The 16,819-nt window shown below is 34.2% G+C and overlaps 1 protein-coding gene across 6 annotated transcripts in view; it reads left to right on the forward strand.

Annotated features, from left to right (window-relative positions):
* Positions 1-16,819, forward strand: part of Pam (peptidylglycine alpha-amidating monooxygenase) — a 163,904-nt gene that overhangs the window by 112,267 nt on the left and 34,818 nt on the right. For 5 of the 6 annotated variants that reach the window (XM_013022047.1, XM_013022050.1, XM_013022048.1 and 2 more), the window contains exons 14-15: positions 3,031-3,348; positions 12,530-12,659. In XM_013022047.1, the coding sequence (XP_012877501.1) occupies positions 3,031-3,348; positions 12,530-12,659 (448 nt within the window). The remainder of the gene's footprint in view (positions 1-3,030; positions 3,349-12,529; positions 12,660-16,819) is intronic. The other variant, XM_013022053.1, reaches the window with a different exon arrangement.

Raw genomic sequence — 16,819 nt, forward strand, 5'->3', positions numbered from 1 at the left:
GATTCCTAATGCCACTTAGCTTGTGGTTTTAAAGAAGATAACATTCTGTTTTGTTGTCTTATTCACTAAAATTGTATCAGTTTGTTATGATTTATGAGCCACTCACAAGTCTTTGTTTATTGAATTCATCTATCAAGCACAATTCTGAATACCCTCAAGGCTTTGGAAAGCTGGCTGAATCATGTTTTGGTTTCCTAATAATGGAATAGGCAGATATGAATGCGTGTTTATCACACGGTTGTTTTTCTTCTGAGATATATCCGAATGCATGGTAGTTTTAAAAGATTCTCCTATTTTATATTCTTCCATTTATACTTTCTTCATTTTCTTAAGAAGGCTAAATCCCATTTCTGATTGTTTATTCAACCCAAGGAGTACTATAAAAGTCAAAAATGTAATAAAGTTCAGGTCATTTGTGATATTAGAACTGGACACAATGGTTATGTTTGCTTCTTTTAGGCTAGAGTATAAATATTGTGTATGAGTAGTAAGTCAACAATCCATACAACGAATTGACTTTTACCAGAAGAGAAAATGTTATGTCCGAGTCTTAAAACAAAAATATTAAAACCTTCCTTTGCAGCTTCTTCATTAATCAATGTGTTTCTAGGCTCTCATCTTATTAGCTTGGTCCCTTGGCATATTTTGTCAGTAGTTAAAACATTGATGGACATAGAAATTGTGTAAGAACTGTTGGTTATGTACTAGTGATAGCCAAGGAGAGTCAATAAATGATTATTTTTATTTTGGAAAGTTACTAATAGTTTTTTATATATGTATTTTTATTGTAAAGATACTGTACAGAGGAATTACAGGTACATGAGCAAGGTAATGAGTCCATTTCCTATCAAGCATTGTGATCATTCTTAAAAGTCAAACATCTGACACAATTAAAACCTGTATATTTTTATCTAACAAGTAGAGATTATTTTGCTTAATTTTTTTTGCTGTTTGACTTTTTTATTCTCTTTAAGTAGTTGTACATCGGAATTACCATTCAGCAAATCATTTCATGAATGCAATGCATTTCATTATTCTTCTCTATCTCTCCCCACTCTACCCTCCTTCAGTTTTCTTAATTTTGTAGGATATGTATTAAATGTTATGACTGTATTTTTCCCTTGCTGCCAGATGTTCAATGTATGTTTCTATTTATTTTAATTTATTCTCATTATGATTCTCAAAGTAAACCAGAGAAATTTCCACACTGGGACCAGGAAATCATAAATTATCCTTGCTAAATAGAAAAATGTCCACTGAGCCAGCAACTAGTTAATGCAATCACACAACTTAAAGACCAGAGTTTCAATGGAAGTGTTCACATACGCATCCACTGTGCTGCTTTTCATATTTCAGAATATTAATTGCTGCTACAATTATGTTTCCCACATCTTAAACCCACTCAGTAAAATTTATATTTAAAAGACTTAAAGCATTTCTGTTTTATATAATTGAAGTGTTATTCAGGTGCAGTGGCTCATAGCTATAATCCCAGCTACGTGGGAGACACAGAATGGAGGATCACAGTTTAAGGCTAGCCAGGCAAAACTTAGCAAGATTCTGTGAGGAAGAGGAGAAATGGGAGTGGGCAGAATGCAGTAAAGATTTCAATGTATATCCTACAAAATTTTTAAAAAGTGAGGGAAGGGGCAGGTTGGGAGATATGGGTCAGAATGTTGGAAGGGGTGACATTGATCAAGATGCGTTGTATTCATAAGGGCTGGGTAGTCTTACCTCGGAAGTACAAGGCCGAGATCAAACTCTGGTATGCCAAAGGTAGGGAGGAATAGAAAGAGACAGACAGACAGAAGACAGACAGAGACAGAGATAAAGAAAGAGAGCTCTTTCTGGTTTCTGCATATGACTATAAGAGATGGCCATCTAGTGGTTTCTTACACCAGGACTTATTTGTAGAAATGATGTTCTGGAATATTCTCATAGGCTCACTGAAACTTGAATGTAACTTAAGGCTATTGCATTTTTTAATATTGTTTTGCCCTCTTAAACAATGACAATTTTAAATTATTTCAGTGGAGCCACTTTATTGTACATTTTGTATTTTATTACAGCTTTCAGAATTTTGCTGACAAAACTGAGTATACATAGCCCTGACCCTCTTTTCTTCATCTGTTAGCCTGATTTGATCCAACTTTATAAATTACGACTTCTGTATCTGGAACCTTATGTTTTAATGTTATATGAAACGTCTTATTGTACAATCATATTAAACTCTTTATGCTTAGTATATGAAGCAGAAGAATTTAGTGGTGGATTTTGTTTTTCTGTGGGGCAGGATGGTATGGTGACTTACAAAGTTTTATTGAGCTGGAATTCACTTTCTTCATTTTAAGGAGATTGATTCTATTACTTGGTAATTATTTTCTGGTTAAAGATTTCACTAAGATTTCACTAAAGAAAATTTGAAAACCTACTTGGAATTTATTAAGCCAAGATTTTTTGTAAACATGACAGGATCCATTACCATCATCCTGGAAAGACTACCTAAGCTCTTGAACCAATTTCTTAGTAAAATATTTTTAGCAGCATGTACATGCCTAAGCCAGTTATGAATGTTTGGAAATACATACTTTAATAGACTTTTAACACAACCTGTGAAGGCATTTTAAAGACAGCTTGTGAAGATTCATTTTCTTTAATGTGGCTGTTGATAGTACTTTAAGAATCTGATGCATTCTCAATTTCCATATCAATTTAACTATACTGTGAAAGCAGTTTAGTTGAAATATACCATGCAATTGCAATGTATATTATTTTGTTCTACAAATGTCAGTCAACATGCTATGTAATAACAAAAGTAGATGTTGTGTTAATGAAATGTAAGGGTATGTTATTCTTTCACAGTTACAGGAATTCTGATTTTTTTCTTTTCTTATATTTGAAGTCTAAGAACAACCTTGTCACTCACCTACTAGGAAGAATCAAGAGATGATATTAAGGCACCAACATTTGTCAATTTTGCCATCTTATCAACCCTCCACCTCTTTGTCTCTTTTTTTTTTTTTCCCACAGGTGATTTCTATTCACTCCTTTCCAAGCTGCTAGGAGAAAGGGAAGATGTTGTTCATGTGCACAAGTATAATCCTACAGAAAAGGCAGAATCAGAGTCAGACCTGGTAGCCGAGATTGCAAACGTAGTCCAAAAGAAGGATCTTGGTCGGTCTGATGCGAGAGAGGGTACAGAACACGGGGAGCGGGACAATGCTATTCTTGTCAGAGACAGAATCCACAAATTCCACAGACTAGAATCTACTTTGAGGCCAGCAGAGAACAAAGTTTTCTCATTACAGAAGCCTGACGAAGGCACCTGGGAACCAGAACACTCAGGAGGTGCGTGTAGGGTTTCTTTTTAGAAATAAAGTGTGAAAGAGTGCAATCCACATTAGCAAAATCTGAAGGGAATAAAAACTCACCAATGAAAAAGATTTGTTAGGAAAAAAGCATTATACAGAATAGTTGAGTCATCAGATACCAATACCACATAAATTCACTGGTTGTTCAATGAGTGAATCAGAACTAGAATGACCAAAAATACTAAGATCTTTCTGTGAAGCATGCTTTCAAAGACAGTGAAGGGAGCTGGGAAGGTGGCTCAGTGGTAGAGTGCTTGCCTTGCATGCATGAGGTCCTGCACCACATAAGCAGAAAAAGCCCAAAGTGATGCTATGGCTCAAGTGCTAGAGCTCTAGCCTTGAGGTGAAGAGCTCAGAGACAGCACCCAGGCCTAGAGTTCAAGCCCCACAACCGACAAAAAAAAAAAAAAGACAGTGAAAATCACTATAACAAGTCAACATTTTCCATTTTGCTCAGTACAAAGAAGTTAAACTCACATGTAAATTCCAGTGTATTCAGTGCATATGCATTATCTTCTTTTAGGGTAATTAAATTCCTCTGAAAGGAATGATACTTCTGACATTCTTATCCCAATAACTTGTAAAGTGTAGTCATTTTTTATGACTTTGATTTCTTAAGTTCCATTATCATTTTCTATCTTAATTGGAAAATTGAGTATGTATTTCTGAAGGGACCTGAAGTTAGTCAATAACTATCCGATTATCTTTACTTCCAACCAGGATTGGCTTTCATAATTAGAGGACAATACCTTATTCCCTTCAGGTTTCTATACCAGCAAGCTATAGATGCCTCATCTTTGTCTTTAATTGTGTTGTGGCCTCTGTGATATTGATTGTGTTTCATGTTACTTGCTAATGTGGAGAGCCAGATAATACAGCATGTGGAGATAATCTCCAAAAAAGTAACAGATATGCTTGCATGGCAGCTGTCCATGCGTGGGCTAGAATGGCACAGGCTGCCAGCTTGATGTTTTCAAATTCAGCTTTGCAGGAAGCCATAAATTATTCAAAACCCAGCTGATTTTTATTTATAATTGAAAAAAATTAGCATGCGGTGCCTTTTGCTCACAAGGAAGTTTCAAGCATGGTCCATTGGGACTGACCTAATGGTTTCCTATGAGATGTTAACTGCAACTTAACTCTTCCTATTTTGACAGGATCAGCCTTTTCTAACTCATTCTAAGTCTGTATTAATAGAACTTATGTTTGTCAAGCAGTAGTCCTTGGGCCTTTTGCTTAAGAAATTTAACCAAGGTGTTCAGGAAAAGAACATGCTTTATATCCTATTGAAGAACAATGGAATTGTTATCTGTGAAAGTTGCCTCTAGATGAGTAGTTTATCATGCCTCTGCCTACTTCATTACTACCCAGGAGTGTCTATCTGAGCCTTTATATTAAAGACAGTAGATTGTACCCCTTATAACATGGAAATATGGATGGCAAAAGGGCCTTTTTGGTGAGAGTACTGTGAGTATTGTGGGCAAGCATAAAGTAATTAAGAGTTTCAGCATGCCTATTCAATGACTCATCTTTGTTAGTCTTCAATTTGAAATGTTATCGAAGCCCTTGGATGAGTATCAATGTACAGATTAGAGTTTCACATTAGGTATTGTATTTCTGAAACCTTTATTTTTCTGAAGAAATTAATAAAATATGGGAAATATATTTGCTTGTCATCTCTCCTGATATCTTCCAGTATAGTTATAGAATGATGCTCAGGAGAGAAATGTTTCTTTAGGATCTGGTTTGGGCAGCCTTGTTTCATTTCATATATGGGTACATGTCACTGAATTTAATAGATCAGTGAGGCCGAGACACCACAAATTCTATTTACAGAGGGAAAGTGTACATGTATATACTTTCAGAAGTGACTTCTTTTTTATTTTACAGAAGTGACATTTTGAATACATTTCACTACTTGAACCTCAAAACAAAAAGTAACTAAATGAAAATCGTATTTAAGGAATCTACTTCTAAAATCATTTTTCCTAGCTCTCTCTGACTATTTGCTATTAAACAGTGCACTAACTTTTTTTGATGCTGTGTCACACTGTTGAATAAGCCAGAGGAACACCTATCTCTAGGAAGAGCCTTCATTGTCAAAAAAAAAAAAGTAGGCTGTTTTTCACATAAAATGCTCTAACAAAATCTATTAGTAGTTTAATCTGTGTGTATTCTTCTAAGTATAGGCAAAGTTTGATGGATAATATTCCATTGTCTCTCTTGTCTGCTCTCTTTACTCCAGACAAAGTTGAGAAATTAACTGTCTTTTGATGTACTTAATTTGCTATACGGAAGAACGTAACTGCTTATATGACATTTTATTGAAACAAAAATTAAAGACGACTGTGTTGCTTAAATATTATAGCTCAGAAGTTTCAGACATGCTTAAGGCATTAATTTTCAAAGGAAGAAAGTGAAGTCAAAAGGAAGTTAACCTGTCTGACTGAGGTCAGAGTCTGAATACAAATGTGGACTTTATGATTTCCACTACAAACACTCAAGTTCCCAAATTTCAATAGAGTTGTTTTCAGAGTGGGGTTGACTTGCTTGCCCAGTTCAAGTGTTTTACTCTGGAGATTTCATCCCTCACTACTTAGAAGTTGGAGTCTAATGAATTTTTTCTGTGTGCACAGTTCTTGGTACCTGTACAGCCTAACAAAGTGGCACTTTAAGTAATAGTACTTTAGATTCTATTGAAATGTCCATATGTGAAGAAACACATTGTGTTGATAGATCTCATCCAGATAAATTAATATTTCAGCTGAAATCTCTGAATGTGACTGTGTTGTACATAAAGTTTTCAAAACATGCCATTTTTTGGATGTTTATTTTGGTCAGAATTCTACTTGGTTCCACACTATGGCACTGACTTTAAAATTCAGTTCTCTCTCCACTTCATACCAGGCCACATTAAGACCACAGTAAAATAACATTACCAGTTTTCATTAGGTGAGAAAGTCCTTAACATTCTTTAGAACAAGATGTTTTAAGTATTGTGTTTTCATTGTTCCTCTAAGACTACAAATGTCTGCCCACAAGATCCCCATTAGCGAGTCTACATTTGGCCAAAATAAAATTTGGAAACCACTATGTGGAGAGAGTATAATGTAGTAGTCTCCAGACCACGGTGCCTGTCTGCCTAGCTTTGAATATAGCTCTACCATTTGCTCTGTGGTGTCTTGATAAGTCAATTTCTTGCAACAACTCTCTAAGCTTTATTGTTTCATTAATAAAAGGAGAAGTACAACAGTGTAATCTTCATAAGTTGAAGTGGGAGTCAGGAGAAAGTGTGAGGAAAGTGTTTTTGAACAGTGTACAAATGCTGTGCATACAAATAATAGTTAATAATTGTTATGATATTTAGAAAATAATTATTATTATGATCACCTTAGCATCATGTTGTATTGAGATTCTGAAAAATAAATACTACTGTAAGGATATAAATTCCTTTCTCTAAAGCAGCATTTCAAAGAGCAATTTTTATGGTATCTTCTTGTGAAATTTATATTTGCTTTTTTCCCACGTTTTGCTTGCTGTTTTATTACAATGTTCCAACTCTTTCTTCAGCTTTTGAATAATCATTATGCATGTACTGAATGATTGTGAAAATGGCAATACTGCTCAAAGCTATCTACATTTTTAAAGCTATTACAAATGGAGTTGCCTTCCTGATTTCACTCTTGATCTTCTCATTGTTGGCATACAGAAAAACTAGTGCTTTTTGTGGGTTAATTTTACACCCTGCAACTTTGCCAAAGTTTGGGATCAGCTCAAGTAACTGCATAGTATATTAGGATCTCCTAAGAAGATATTTCTAAGAACTTCATAAGGGGCTAGTAATTACTTCTGAACTCTACTGAATATTTGTTAATGTGCCCTTTAACATTTTTTACTTATTTGCTCCCTGAATAACAAAAAGAATATTTTTGATAAGAATTAGTTCAATCTTGGAGATGCCCAGATGTCCCTAAAAGTGATTAAACTCCCATGGTTAAAAGGGTAAACATTATATGAAATGCTATTTAGAGAGAAATCCTCCATTTTCATTAGAAGTATAAATAAAGTGTGCTATCAAATGAAAGGAGAGATAATATTTTACTCTTCAGAAATATGTACCTTAGACCACTTAATTTAGAACTGGGGCTTTTCCACTAGCCTGAGAGATTTTCATTTTTTAATCACTTTATCTTTTCAAATTGTATTATACGATCTCATCTCTTTTTTTTCTTCTGATAGTAGTTCCAAAATAATATTTACTTGTCTTAGGTATTAACTACAAATAAACTTTCCTACATCCCCACTGACTGAAGGATCTTTAAGGAATATGGAATAAAAAATATAGAATTTCAAAAAAAGAGCAATTCTTTTTAAATGTGTAGAAAAGCTACATGCTTTCAGTTAGTAGTTGAGAAAGTGTTTGGCAGTGTCATAATCTCATTGAGTTTTGTGGCTCACCAAGTGTCTGATCACTTACATTGATCTGCCATGGTGGTTGTATATGACATTTAATACATGTATTAAAATATTCAAACTTGAGTTCCTTTTCATAGTTGCCCTAGTTTGATTTCTATCATAGAGTATTATCTATATTGGGATAGCATTAATAAAGTAGAAATAAGATGTTAAATTTTTATACTAGTTACTTTCTGGAGACTAGACTTGTTAAACTGTAGAAGCTACAGATGGTTCTAGATGACAAATTTTATTGCACAACCTATCCTATCATAGAGAAGATTAATTCAGCATATATTACAAAGCTCTGGATGTCATAAGTACATACACATTTATGTGACATTTCTGATTCAATAAGTGAACTCAAGTGATTGTATATTTAAAATTCAGTAAGTTGTTCATTAAGTCCTTTCATCAATGTATTCTTAATTTTGAGTCCATTCTTATGACATATTTCATTACATCTAATCACAATCTTAAAGACATATCTAATCAAATCTCAAAGAATTCAAGTTTGAAATATTTATTTATTAGCTGAAATCTTCTTCCATGAAGTGGATGAAAGTACCAACAAATATATAGTAATAGTTTTGAATCACAGTATTTTCAATACATTAATTCACTTAATCCTCACAATGACCTTCTTCATATACTCATTTTGGAGAGAAGAAACTGAGATATAGGAAGGTTAATTTATATGCTAAAGCACAACACCTTAAGGAAACAAGATGCAAAACCAGACAGACTTGCTTCTCTTTCTTGGTTTCTAATCTCTGTTACTTTGCATCTCATAAAAATATAAATTAACTATCTTGGGAGGTAGGTAGGTAGATGGGTAGGTTAACTTCTTCCAATCATCCAGTCATTTCAGCGTACAATTACAGTAACTACACAAAGTAGTTTATTGCCTTTGTCATATGTTCAAATGTTGTCCAAAATTTGACCAAGATGAAAAATTAAAGAACCTTTAAGTATACCAATGCTTTTAAAGCCATGGTTGTGTCTTACCACTTTTTCCCACTTCACTCCCATGAAATGAAACACAATCCATTACCACTATCTTCTGGTGTTGAATTAAATATTTCACCTGTAGTTTTACTTAATTATGGTTATTGCTGTCACTTCTGGTGAAAAACACTGTCCAAAACAGAGCATCTTTTCTTTAATAATGGATAATTTCCAAGTATACAGAAAGCAACCCTGGCATTTTATTTTTACAGAAATGCTCTAGTGATTTTTTTAGTCTCTTTTTTCCTTAGGGTTAAATATGGAGAGGCTTGTTACCTTACAGTTAAGTCGTAGTTCTGGATTTGAATCCTGTTTTTCGACCTTAGCTGCTGGTCCTTATATAACATAGACGAATGAATGCCCTTTGAAATACTTATTAATAATTTCATGTGAAAGGAACATTGATCACAAACACTAATCTCTTAAGGAAAGGTGTGAAATTCTTTTAGTGATTTATTGATGTAATTTTAGTGGCAATGTTTAATTTTCAAGCAGCTAGTAATATTTTTAGTAAATAACAGCATGAAGCCATATATTTATTTTTATGATGAATGTAAACTTATTTTCATAAAGTAATAAAATTTGTTTATTATAAACAGTATTATGTGTCACTTGGAAAAAATTATAAAATTTCAAGAGGTGGCTAATGAACAACATTTAATAATGTTTTACAAGTCACAATGAATTTGAATCAATATTACTAGGATCAAGGGCTAACATATTACCTTATTTTCTTAAAAATCGCTTCCTCCACGAAGTTCTCAAATTTAAGATTTTTTAAAAGTAGCAATCAAGCTTAAAATAACTTCATTATTTGCTATCTAAATTTAGAGCAACCCACACATAGAGTCAGGAATCATTGCCCAATCTAGTTTATCCAGTCTAGCAGCACATGATATTTCTGTTCATTCATAGCCGGATTGAGGTTTCTTATGCAATATTTAGAATAGTTATATTTATTTACATGATTATATTTAAAATAAAATCTTTAACGTTAGTAAATACATTTTATGTGCTATTTTTATTTAGCTTCCAAACAATGCATTTTTGAACACAGAATTAGCATCTCTGCACTTTATGAGCACTTAGCTCTCAGTACATTTAGGTGTAGGAGCCAGTACATGTGTCTATTATCTTAAATGAGAGTGATTGCTTAATACTCATTTTGTGAAGTATCCACATACTATGGTTCATGCTGTTCTAGGTGGTAAAAAGAGTCAGTATACATGAATTACAAGATTATAGTGGTGTGTGAGTGCTAGTATGCAACAATAAATAGAGATTGGAATAAAGGAATTCAGTGCACCCAGTTGGCCATATGGTGGCCAAGTCCGGGGTAAGACTTGGTGACAAGACTATGAATAGTATGTTATCTATTCCTTTGTGGAATTCTGTCTAACTCTAATGGTTCTGAGCTCTGAGAATCTTACTAAAGAATTCAAATACCTATTTTGTCATACGTACTTTGAGATTCACTTGTGAGTCTAAGCAGATGTTTGAGACATGGGCGAGTAAATACTGAATGATGACAGCCAATGGACAAGCCAAAAGCAAGAGGAGAATCTAGTATCGCCTGAGATTCAAGCAACTTGGAACATTTTCTTTTGGGGGGAATGATTTATTCATCTCTTGTTCTATGTAGGCGTCTCTAATCGTGATGCTTATACTCTATTACTGAAGCTATGTTTCAAAAACACAATTTTAATCATGTCACCCCATTCTTTAAAACCTTCAGTGGCTCACGATTGCCGATAGCAACAATCTGCAACCTTTTCTCCTATTTTGACAAGCAAACATGAGAGATGATGAATGCTATTCATCTGAGAGCTCAGTTCACACCCACTGCTATGCCCAGGGTTATTTGCAAATTCAGGCAAGCCAGCTGTAATTCTCATCCCTCTTCTCTTTAACCCAGGAAGGCATATCACAATACACATGAGTGGAAATGACATCCTCATGTGCCCAATATATTTCAAAAGTAAATTATTCACTAACTATGTGCCTTAGTGCTATCATAAATACTTGCAATATACCCAAAATTAATCATCATATATCTAAAAACTACACTCTTGTTATTAAATCCAAACTCTTTTATGTGATATATACTACATGTTCCCATCTGAGTTCAACAGCTTGTCCTGCTCCTTATGCTTCCTACATCCATTTGACATACACAAAATTCATCTCTAGATTTCTCCATGTCTTGAAACATACTGATTAAAGATTTAAAAAAAATTAAAGATCTTATTTACCTTTGTTTCTTTTCAAACTATGGCATTTTTGTACAATTTATACGTAATTCTTCCATTCACCATTAAGTACACACACTAAGTTTGCTGCTCTGGCAGTTAGAAATGACCTTCACTCCTCGCTATCCCAACCAAATTGTCAGGAAACAATTGAGCCCACTTCTGTGTCACCCCGCCACGCTCAACCCCCGCCATATCATATCATAAGTATTTGGTTCCTGTGCCTTCCCATTTTAATCTTACTAGATCCCTGTCGTGTTTTTGTTATATCAGCATTATACCTTTATATCAAGATCAAAAACCATGTTTGAGTACCTAGCATTTTGTTCAGTGCCTAAAGAAGACACTAAGGGAATGTTGTTAATTCTGGCAGAACATATAAATATATCTATGTGCAAAGTCAACATATTTTGAATGAGAACATACTTTTCCTTGTGTTTATTTTTACATTGCATCCTCTCAAGTTTTCAAGAGATGATTGTCTAAAACCTGAGCTTCTATTCTTCTGCTAGTCTTTCATGCCTGACTTTGGGGGTCTTACTACATGGAACCACAACCTTCAGAGTAGAAAGTGAAAAGAAGATTCAATGGTGCTTTTTAAAACTTTCTTAGCACCTCTGGTGAAATTTGGAAAAGGAAAAAATGTTGGCACTGTAGTTTTTAGAATAACCTTCATACTTACGTGTCTTTAGTACAGCTAACACTGTTAGCATATGTTAACTCAGGTATTCTCTAAGGATAAATATACTCTGATCAGAAATGAGAATAATTTGACTTTACAATAAAAAAATTTTTAAAAAGAAATGAGAATAATTTGAGAATCAATCAGCCACATTGTTTTTGCCACTTTTTAAATTTCATGCCAGAAAATAAATACAACAGGGAGAGTGCCTATTTTTATAGGAACACTGAAGCTAGAAGAAATATTAGTATCTTTCAGACAATGGTTATTATGAGGATTATTATATAGTAAATATTCAGAATTTATTCAAGAAAAGTGGATAGATTATAGGTAGTTAGGTAGATAGATAGATAGATAGATAGATGAGATATACATAGAATGATAGCTCATTTCTCATTCTTATTATTTACAGCATTTGAATCTTTAAAATAATTCTACTATACCATCATTTCCCAAGATATAAATTTAAAAATCTTATCAAAAAGATGAGTTTTAAATTGTCTCTCATGACTTAAGAATTAGCTGGCGTTACAGACATCTATCAACAGGAAAAGAGAGAAAATAGTCTTGACAAGGTCATAGTCATTCTATTTCATAGTACAAGAAGCTACTTGGCATGTGCATGTTGTAAAGCATGGCTTGCTTCATTACATGTTTTTCTGTATCTAGTGATGTTACTGCATGAGTCCTTATACCCATTGTGAGTTTTTATGTGATTATCATAGCTTTTGTTTTACACCAAATGTATGGGTTTATCTTTTTAGATTTCCATGTTGAGGAGGCTCTGGATTGGCCTGGCGTATACTTGTTGCCAGGCCAGGTTTCTGGGGTGGCTGTTGATGCTAAGAATAATCTGGTGATTTTCCACAGAGGTGACCATGTATGGGATAGAAAGTAAGTAATACTTCATTTTCTTCAAGATGTAAGTTAGTATTAAAAAGTAAACCTCATTTTTTTGAACTAATGATAATAGTGAGAGAACTTTTGTTTTTTGTTGTTGTTGTTTTTCTGTTTTCCCAACAAGAAGTATTGATATTTCCAAATGGAGATCTGAAGAAACTAGGTGGCTCTCTTTATGTGATATTACTAGCCGGTGATAACTGTCCAGGATCCATTCATAACTAATGATATGAAATGATTATACTCTAATTCTATTGTAATATATCTTTGGTTATTTCTTTCACTTAGTTCTATCTCCTTTTTCTAGAATTATGATTAGATGAGTTTTAAGCTAGACATGGGATCACAAAGGTAATCCTAGCTGTTGGGAAGCTAAAGCAGATGGATCATGACTTTGAGGCCAATCTGGGCTACAAAGGGAGCTTAGGGCTTACCCTGTGCTATATAGTTAGGCACTGCCTCAAGTATACATCATTGAATATTTTTGTGGCCATGATCTTTGTAAGAAAATCATATTTCTTATTTTAATGTGTGTCTGTGATGTCAGCAGAGAGTATATATTATCCACTTTTAAATAAAATGATCTTACCTATCAGTTTATGGAAAGAGAGATGTAATCATATGCAATTCTACTTAACAGTTTTCTTATTCTTCCTTGAAATTACCTTCCCTTCCTAAGGGGAAACATGTTAAGACTAGTTCAACCAGTACTTGGAAGAAAATGATCGTGATAAGTGATCCATTCAGAAAGGTTACTTGTTGACTATAATAAAGCACTTTGTTATTTTCTTGTTCTGGCCAATGACTCTAAGGCCGCTGGGCTCTCCATGTCCTTAGATCATTCCTAGACATTATGGTTGGGGCTGTTTGGATGCCAGGTGTATAGAACTAATACCTTAGCATTCACATTTTAATAAATGTTTTATTATTCAAATTTGTTCTTTTTATGGCTGTTTTGGAGAGATTTTTAGTAAAAATGTTGCATTTATTAAGTATTTACTCTGGGCCCTAAAGGACCACAAAAATCACCTCATAGTAGGGGTTGTTATCCCCATTGTCATTTGTATCTTACTTCATTTGATGGATGAAAATCCTAATGTTTTGTTCAATGTCATACTAGTAAGTTGCAAAACTAGGCCTCGGGTCCTTCCTGGGTATCCACAGAGTTGGTTCACTTAACAACACTGCCTTTAATAGGTTTTCAAACACACTCAACATGAATGTGTTTTTTAACTTGCTCTATAATTTATCAAGTTATTTTAATTAACAAAATAATTATAAATAATTATAAGAGTACATGTGACAGTAAAATCTTTAGTGTCTTGTCAATTAAAACTTCTTTTTCCATATGACTTACTAGAGGGTCTCATTCGGGATATTTACTTCAATTCTTTTTCCTCCATTTTTCAGAGATGTTGTTAAAATTACATTGAACTCACTCGATCAAATGTATATGTAACTGTCTTTGTGCCAGTAAACATGGAATTCAATCTGCATTAAAAAAAATAGATGGATAGCTTTGTTACTGCTTTATTATCCATTTTACTTGTCATGGATTTTTATCACAGAAAGAAATAGCTTCTATGTACAAAGGAAACAATTAAGCTTAGTATTCTCATTCCAACAGCACTAAAGCATCATCTTTGTTGTTATTCAGTGTCTAATGGTATTTTAACAAGTGTTTTTTAAAATCAAACTATTACTATTCATTGTAACATATTCCTCATTTTAATGAATATTGCTATATTTTATGCATAAATTTCTAGCCACATTTCCCCCCTCCCCACAAGAAAATTACAGCATCATTTTCTCCCATTGATATTCTTCCAGCTGGCAAAAAGCTAAATTGGATTAAATCCAACTTCCTATTCTAATATGATATTCATTCAAAGTAAACAGCAGAGGCTAGAATAGTTTAACAGAAAAAGAATATCTGTAAAGACCAGCTTGGAGTAGGAGATGATATGGAACTATGACACAAGAGCCATCCAGCAATAGCATTTTCTGTGGTTAATATCACAGTGATAGCTGAAAAACTGTTCTTTCCTATGTCTAGATGGCCACTGTCATGTGGAAGTAGATTTCCTTTTGGTTTCCCGAGCTTTTGTGCGTTTGCCATGGTCAGGGCATAGGCAAAACATGCTACTACAAATACAAGAACGTTACTCATTAAATCTTTGTTCTTTTTTCATCTTTTCCTTTCACATGTAAGAATATTTGTTATCAGGCTGGGAAGGTGGCTCAGTGGTAGAACGCTTGCCTCGCATGCCTGAGGCCCTGGGTTCGATTCCTCAGCACCACATAAGCAAAAAGAAAAAAAGCCAGAATTGGTGCTGTGGCTCAAGTGGTAGAGTGCTAGCCTTGAGCTGAAGAGCTGAAGGACAGGGTCCAGGCCCAGAGTTCAGGCCCCACGACCGGAAAAAAAAAAAAGAATTTGTTATCACTCTTTCTCTAGCATTGTCTATCAGCCTCTAGCTATCTGTACAGTATGTGGTTTTAAGGAAACTCTTTTCTAGCACTCAGATCTCTACTTCCAGTCACTCTCTGCTTTATTGTTCATGAAAAGACTTAGAAGTAAATTACTCTGAGTGTTGTTGTTGGTGTTGTTAATTGAGTTTTTCCAAGCAAATATTTAGATTCAGTTCTTACAATAGTCATGAATAGTATTCCTATAGATGATAGATAGATAGATAGATGTGTATGTATCACACTATAGAAATTACAGTACTTAGTTTTCTCTATTAAAAACCCACGGATTGAGCCAGGAGCCAGTGGTTCATACCTGTAATCCTAGCTACTCTGGAGTCTGAGATCTGAGGATCATGGTTTCAAGCTAGCCAGGGCAAGAAAGTCCATGAGACTCTTATATCCAATTAATCATCCAAAAAAAACAAAAGTAAATCTGTGGCTCAAGTGCCAGAGCACTAGCTTTGAGCATAAAAGCTCAGAGACAGCATCCAGGCCCCAAGAGCAAGCCCTAGCATTGGCACAAAAAAAAAATGATAAAAATTAAAAGAAAAAAATGTGTTGTTGAAAGAAAAAAAAACCCTTTCATATAATGTATGCTATGTTGATGGGACAGAATGGAGCAAAAACTTAGGTGGAAATTGTATTCTTGTTGTTAGATTGTTGGAATAGAGTAGTGAGATCCTGAATTAATTGTATCAATTTTCCTCAGATTCTTTCCTATCCTATTTCTTTGGCTCACAAAATTCTTAAGTTCTATAAAAAAAAATCTAAAAAAATGCTAAAAAAAAATCTAAGCACTGCATATCCCATATTCTCAGAAGATAAATTTTTTATATATCAGATAGCACTTGGAATTAATAATAACTTCTAATTAATATTCAGCACCAAACACTGCTTTGCTGCCATGGCACCAAATGTCTTTATAAGTGCTTTTACTCTTCATTATTGCCCACTAACCCTGATTAGCTCTCACCCTTCTACTAACCATGCTAAATGAGCATGGCAACCTAAATATTAGTAAAAATAGTTAAGCCATTTAACCTCCTGAAAAAATGATTATTACTCCCTTGTTTTGTTAGATTTCCATTAACTCCTATATGTCCCTTACTTCAATATGGCTACTTTAAGAAGCTTCTTCTAGTCAAAATGGGAAATGCCTACTGCCAGCAGGGAATAATGAAACTTTAAAGAGCTTCATGTCTGCCCTAATGTTAGGGCAGCTTGGCAACTAGAGCTCTTTAATCTTTAAATGCCTCCCAGCAGGATCTGAGTAGCTCCTATCTCTGGAACAGCTGTTACCAGGTCTTAAAACCACCACCACAATCAAAGGCTTGCTTCTTGGCCTTTCTTTCAGGTATCTCATCTAGGGTTAGACTGTACCACGCTGGATTCAGATCATGTACTCACTCACTTAACTAAACTATGGATCCTGCTTCTCATTTTTAGGTATTTAATGATGTCTTCCTTATCTATCTTTTCATCTGGAGTGGGAAAGGGATCTTGGAAATTGTACTGTTTCAGATCTTTCAGTTACCAATATGAGAGAAAGTTAAAAACTAGCTAGAAGAAGAAAATGATTAGTTGGCAGAAATGAAAAGTTCAAAGGATATGGTAGCCTCAGCAACATCACCAGGATCATTTCTTTCTCCATTCTTTTTTGCCCAGTTTCCATTTCCAAGCAGAGA

This window comes from Dipodomys ordii, unplaced genomic scaffold (genome assembly GCF_000151885.1).
Source record: "Dipodomys ordii isolate 6190 unplaced genomic scaffold, Dord_2.0 Scaffold59, whole genome shotgun sequence".
NCBI classification, from domain to species: domain Eukaryota; kingdom Metazoa; phylum Chordata; class Mammalia; order Rodentia; family Heteromyidae; genus Dipodomys; species Dipodomys ordii.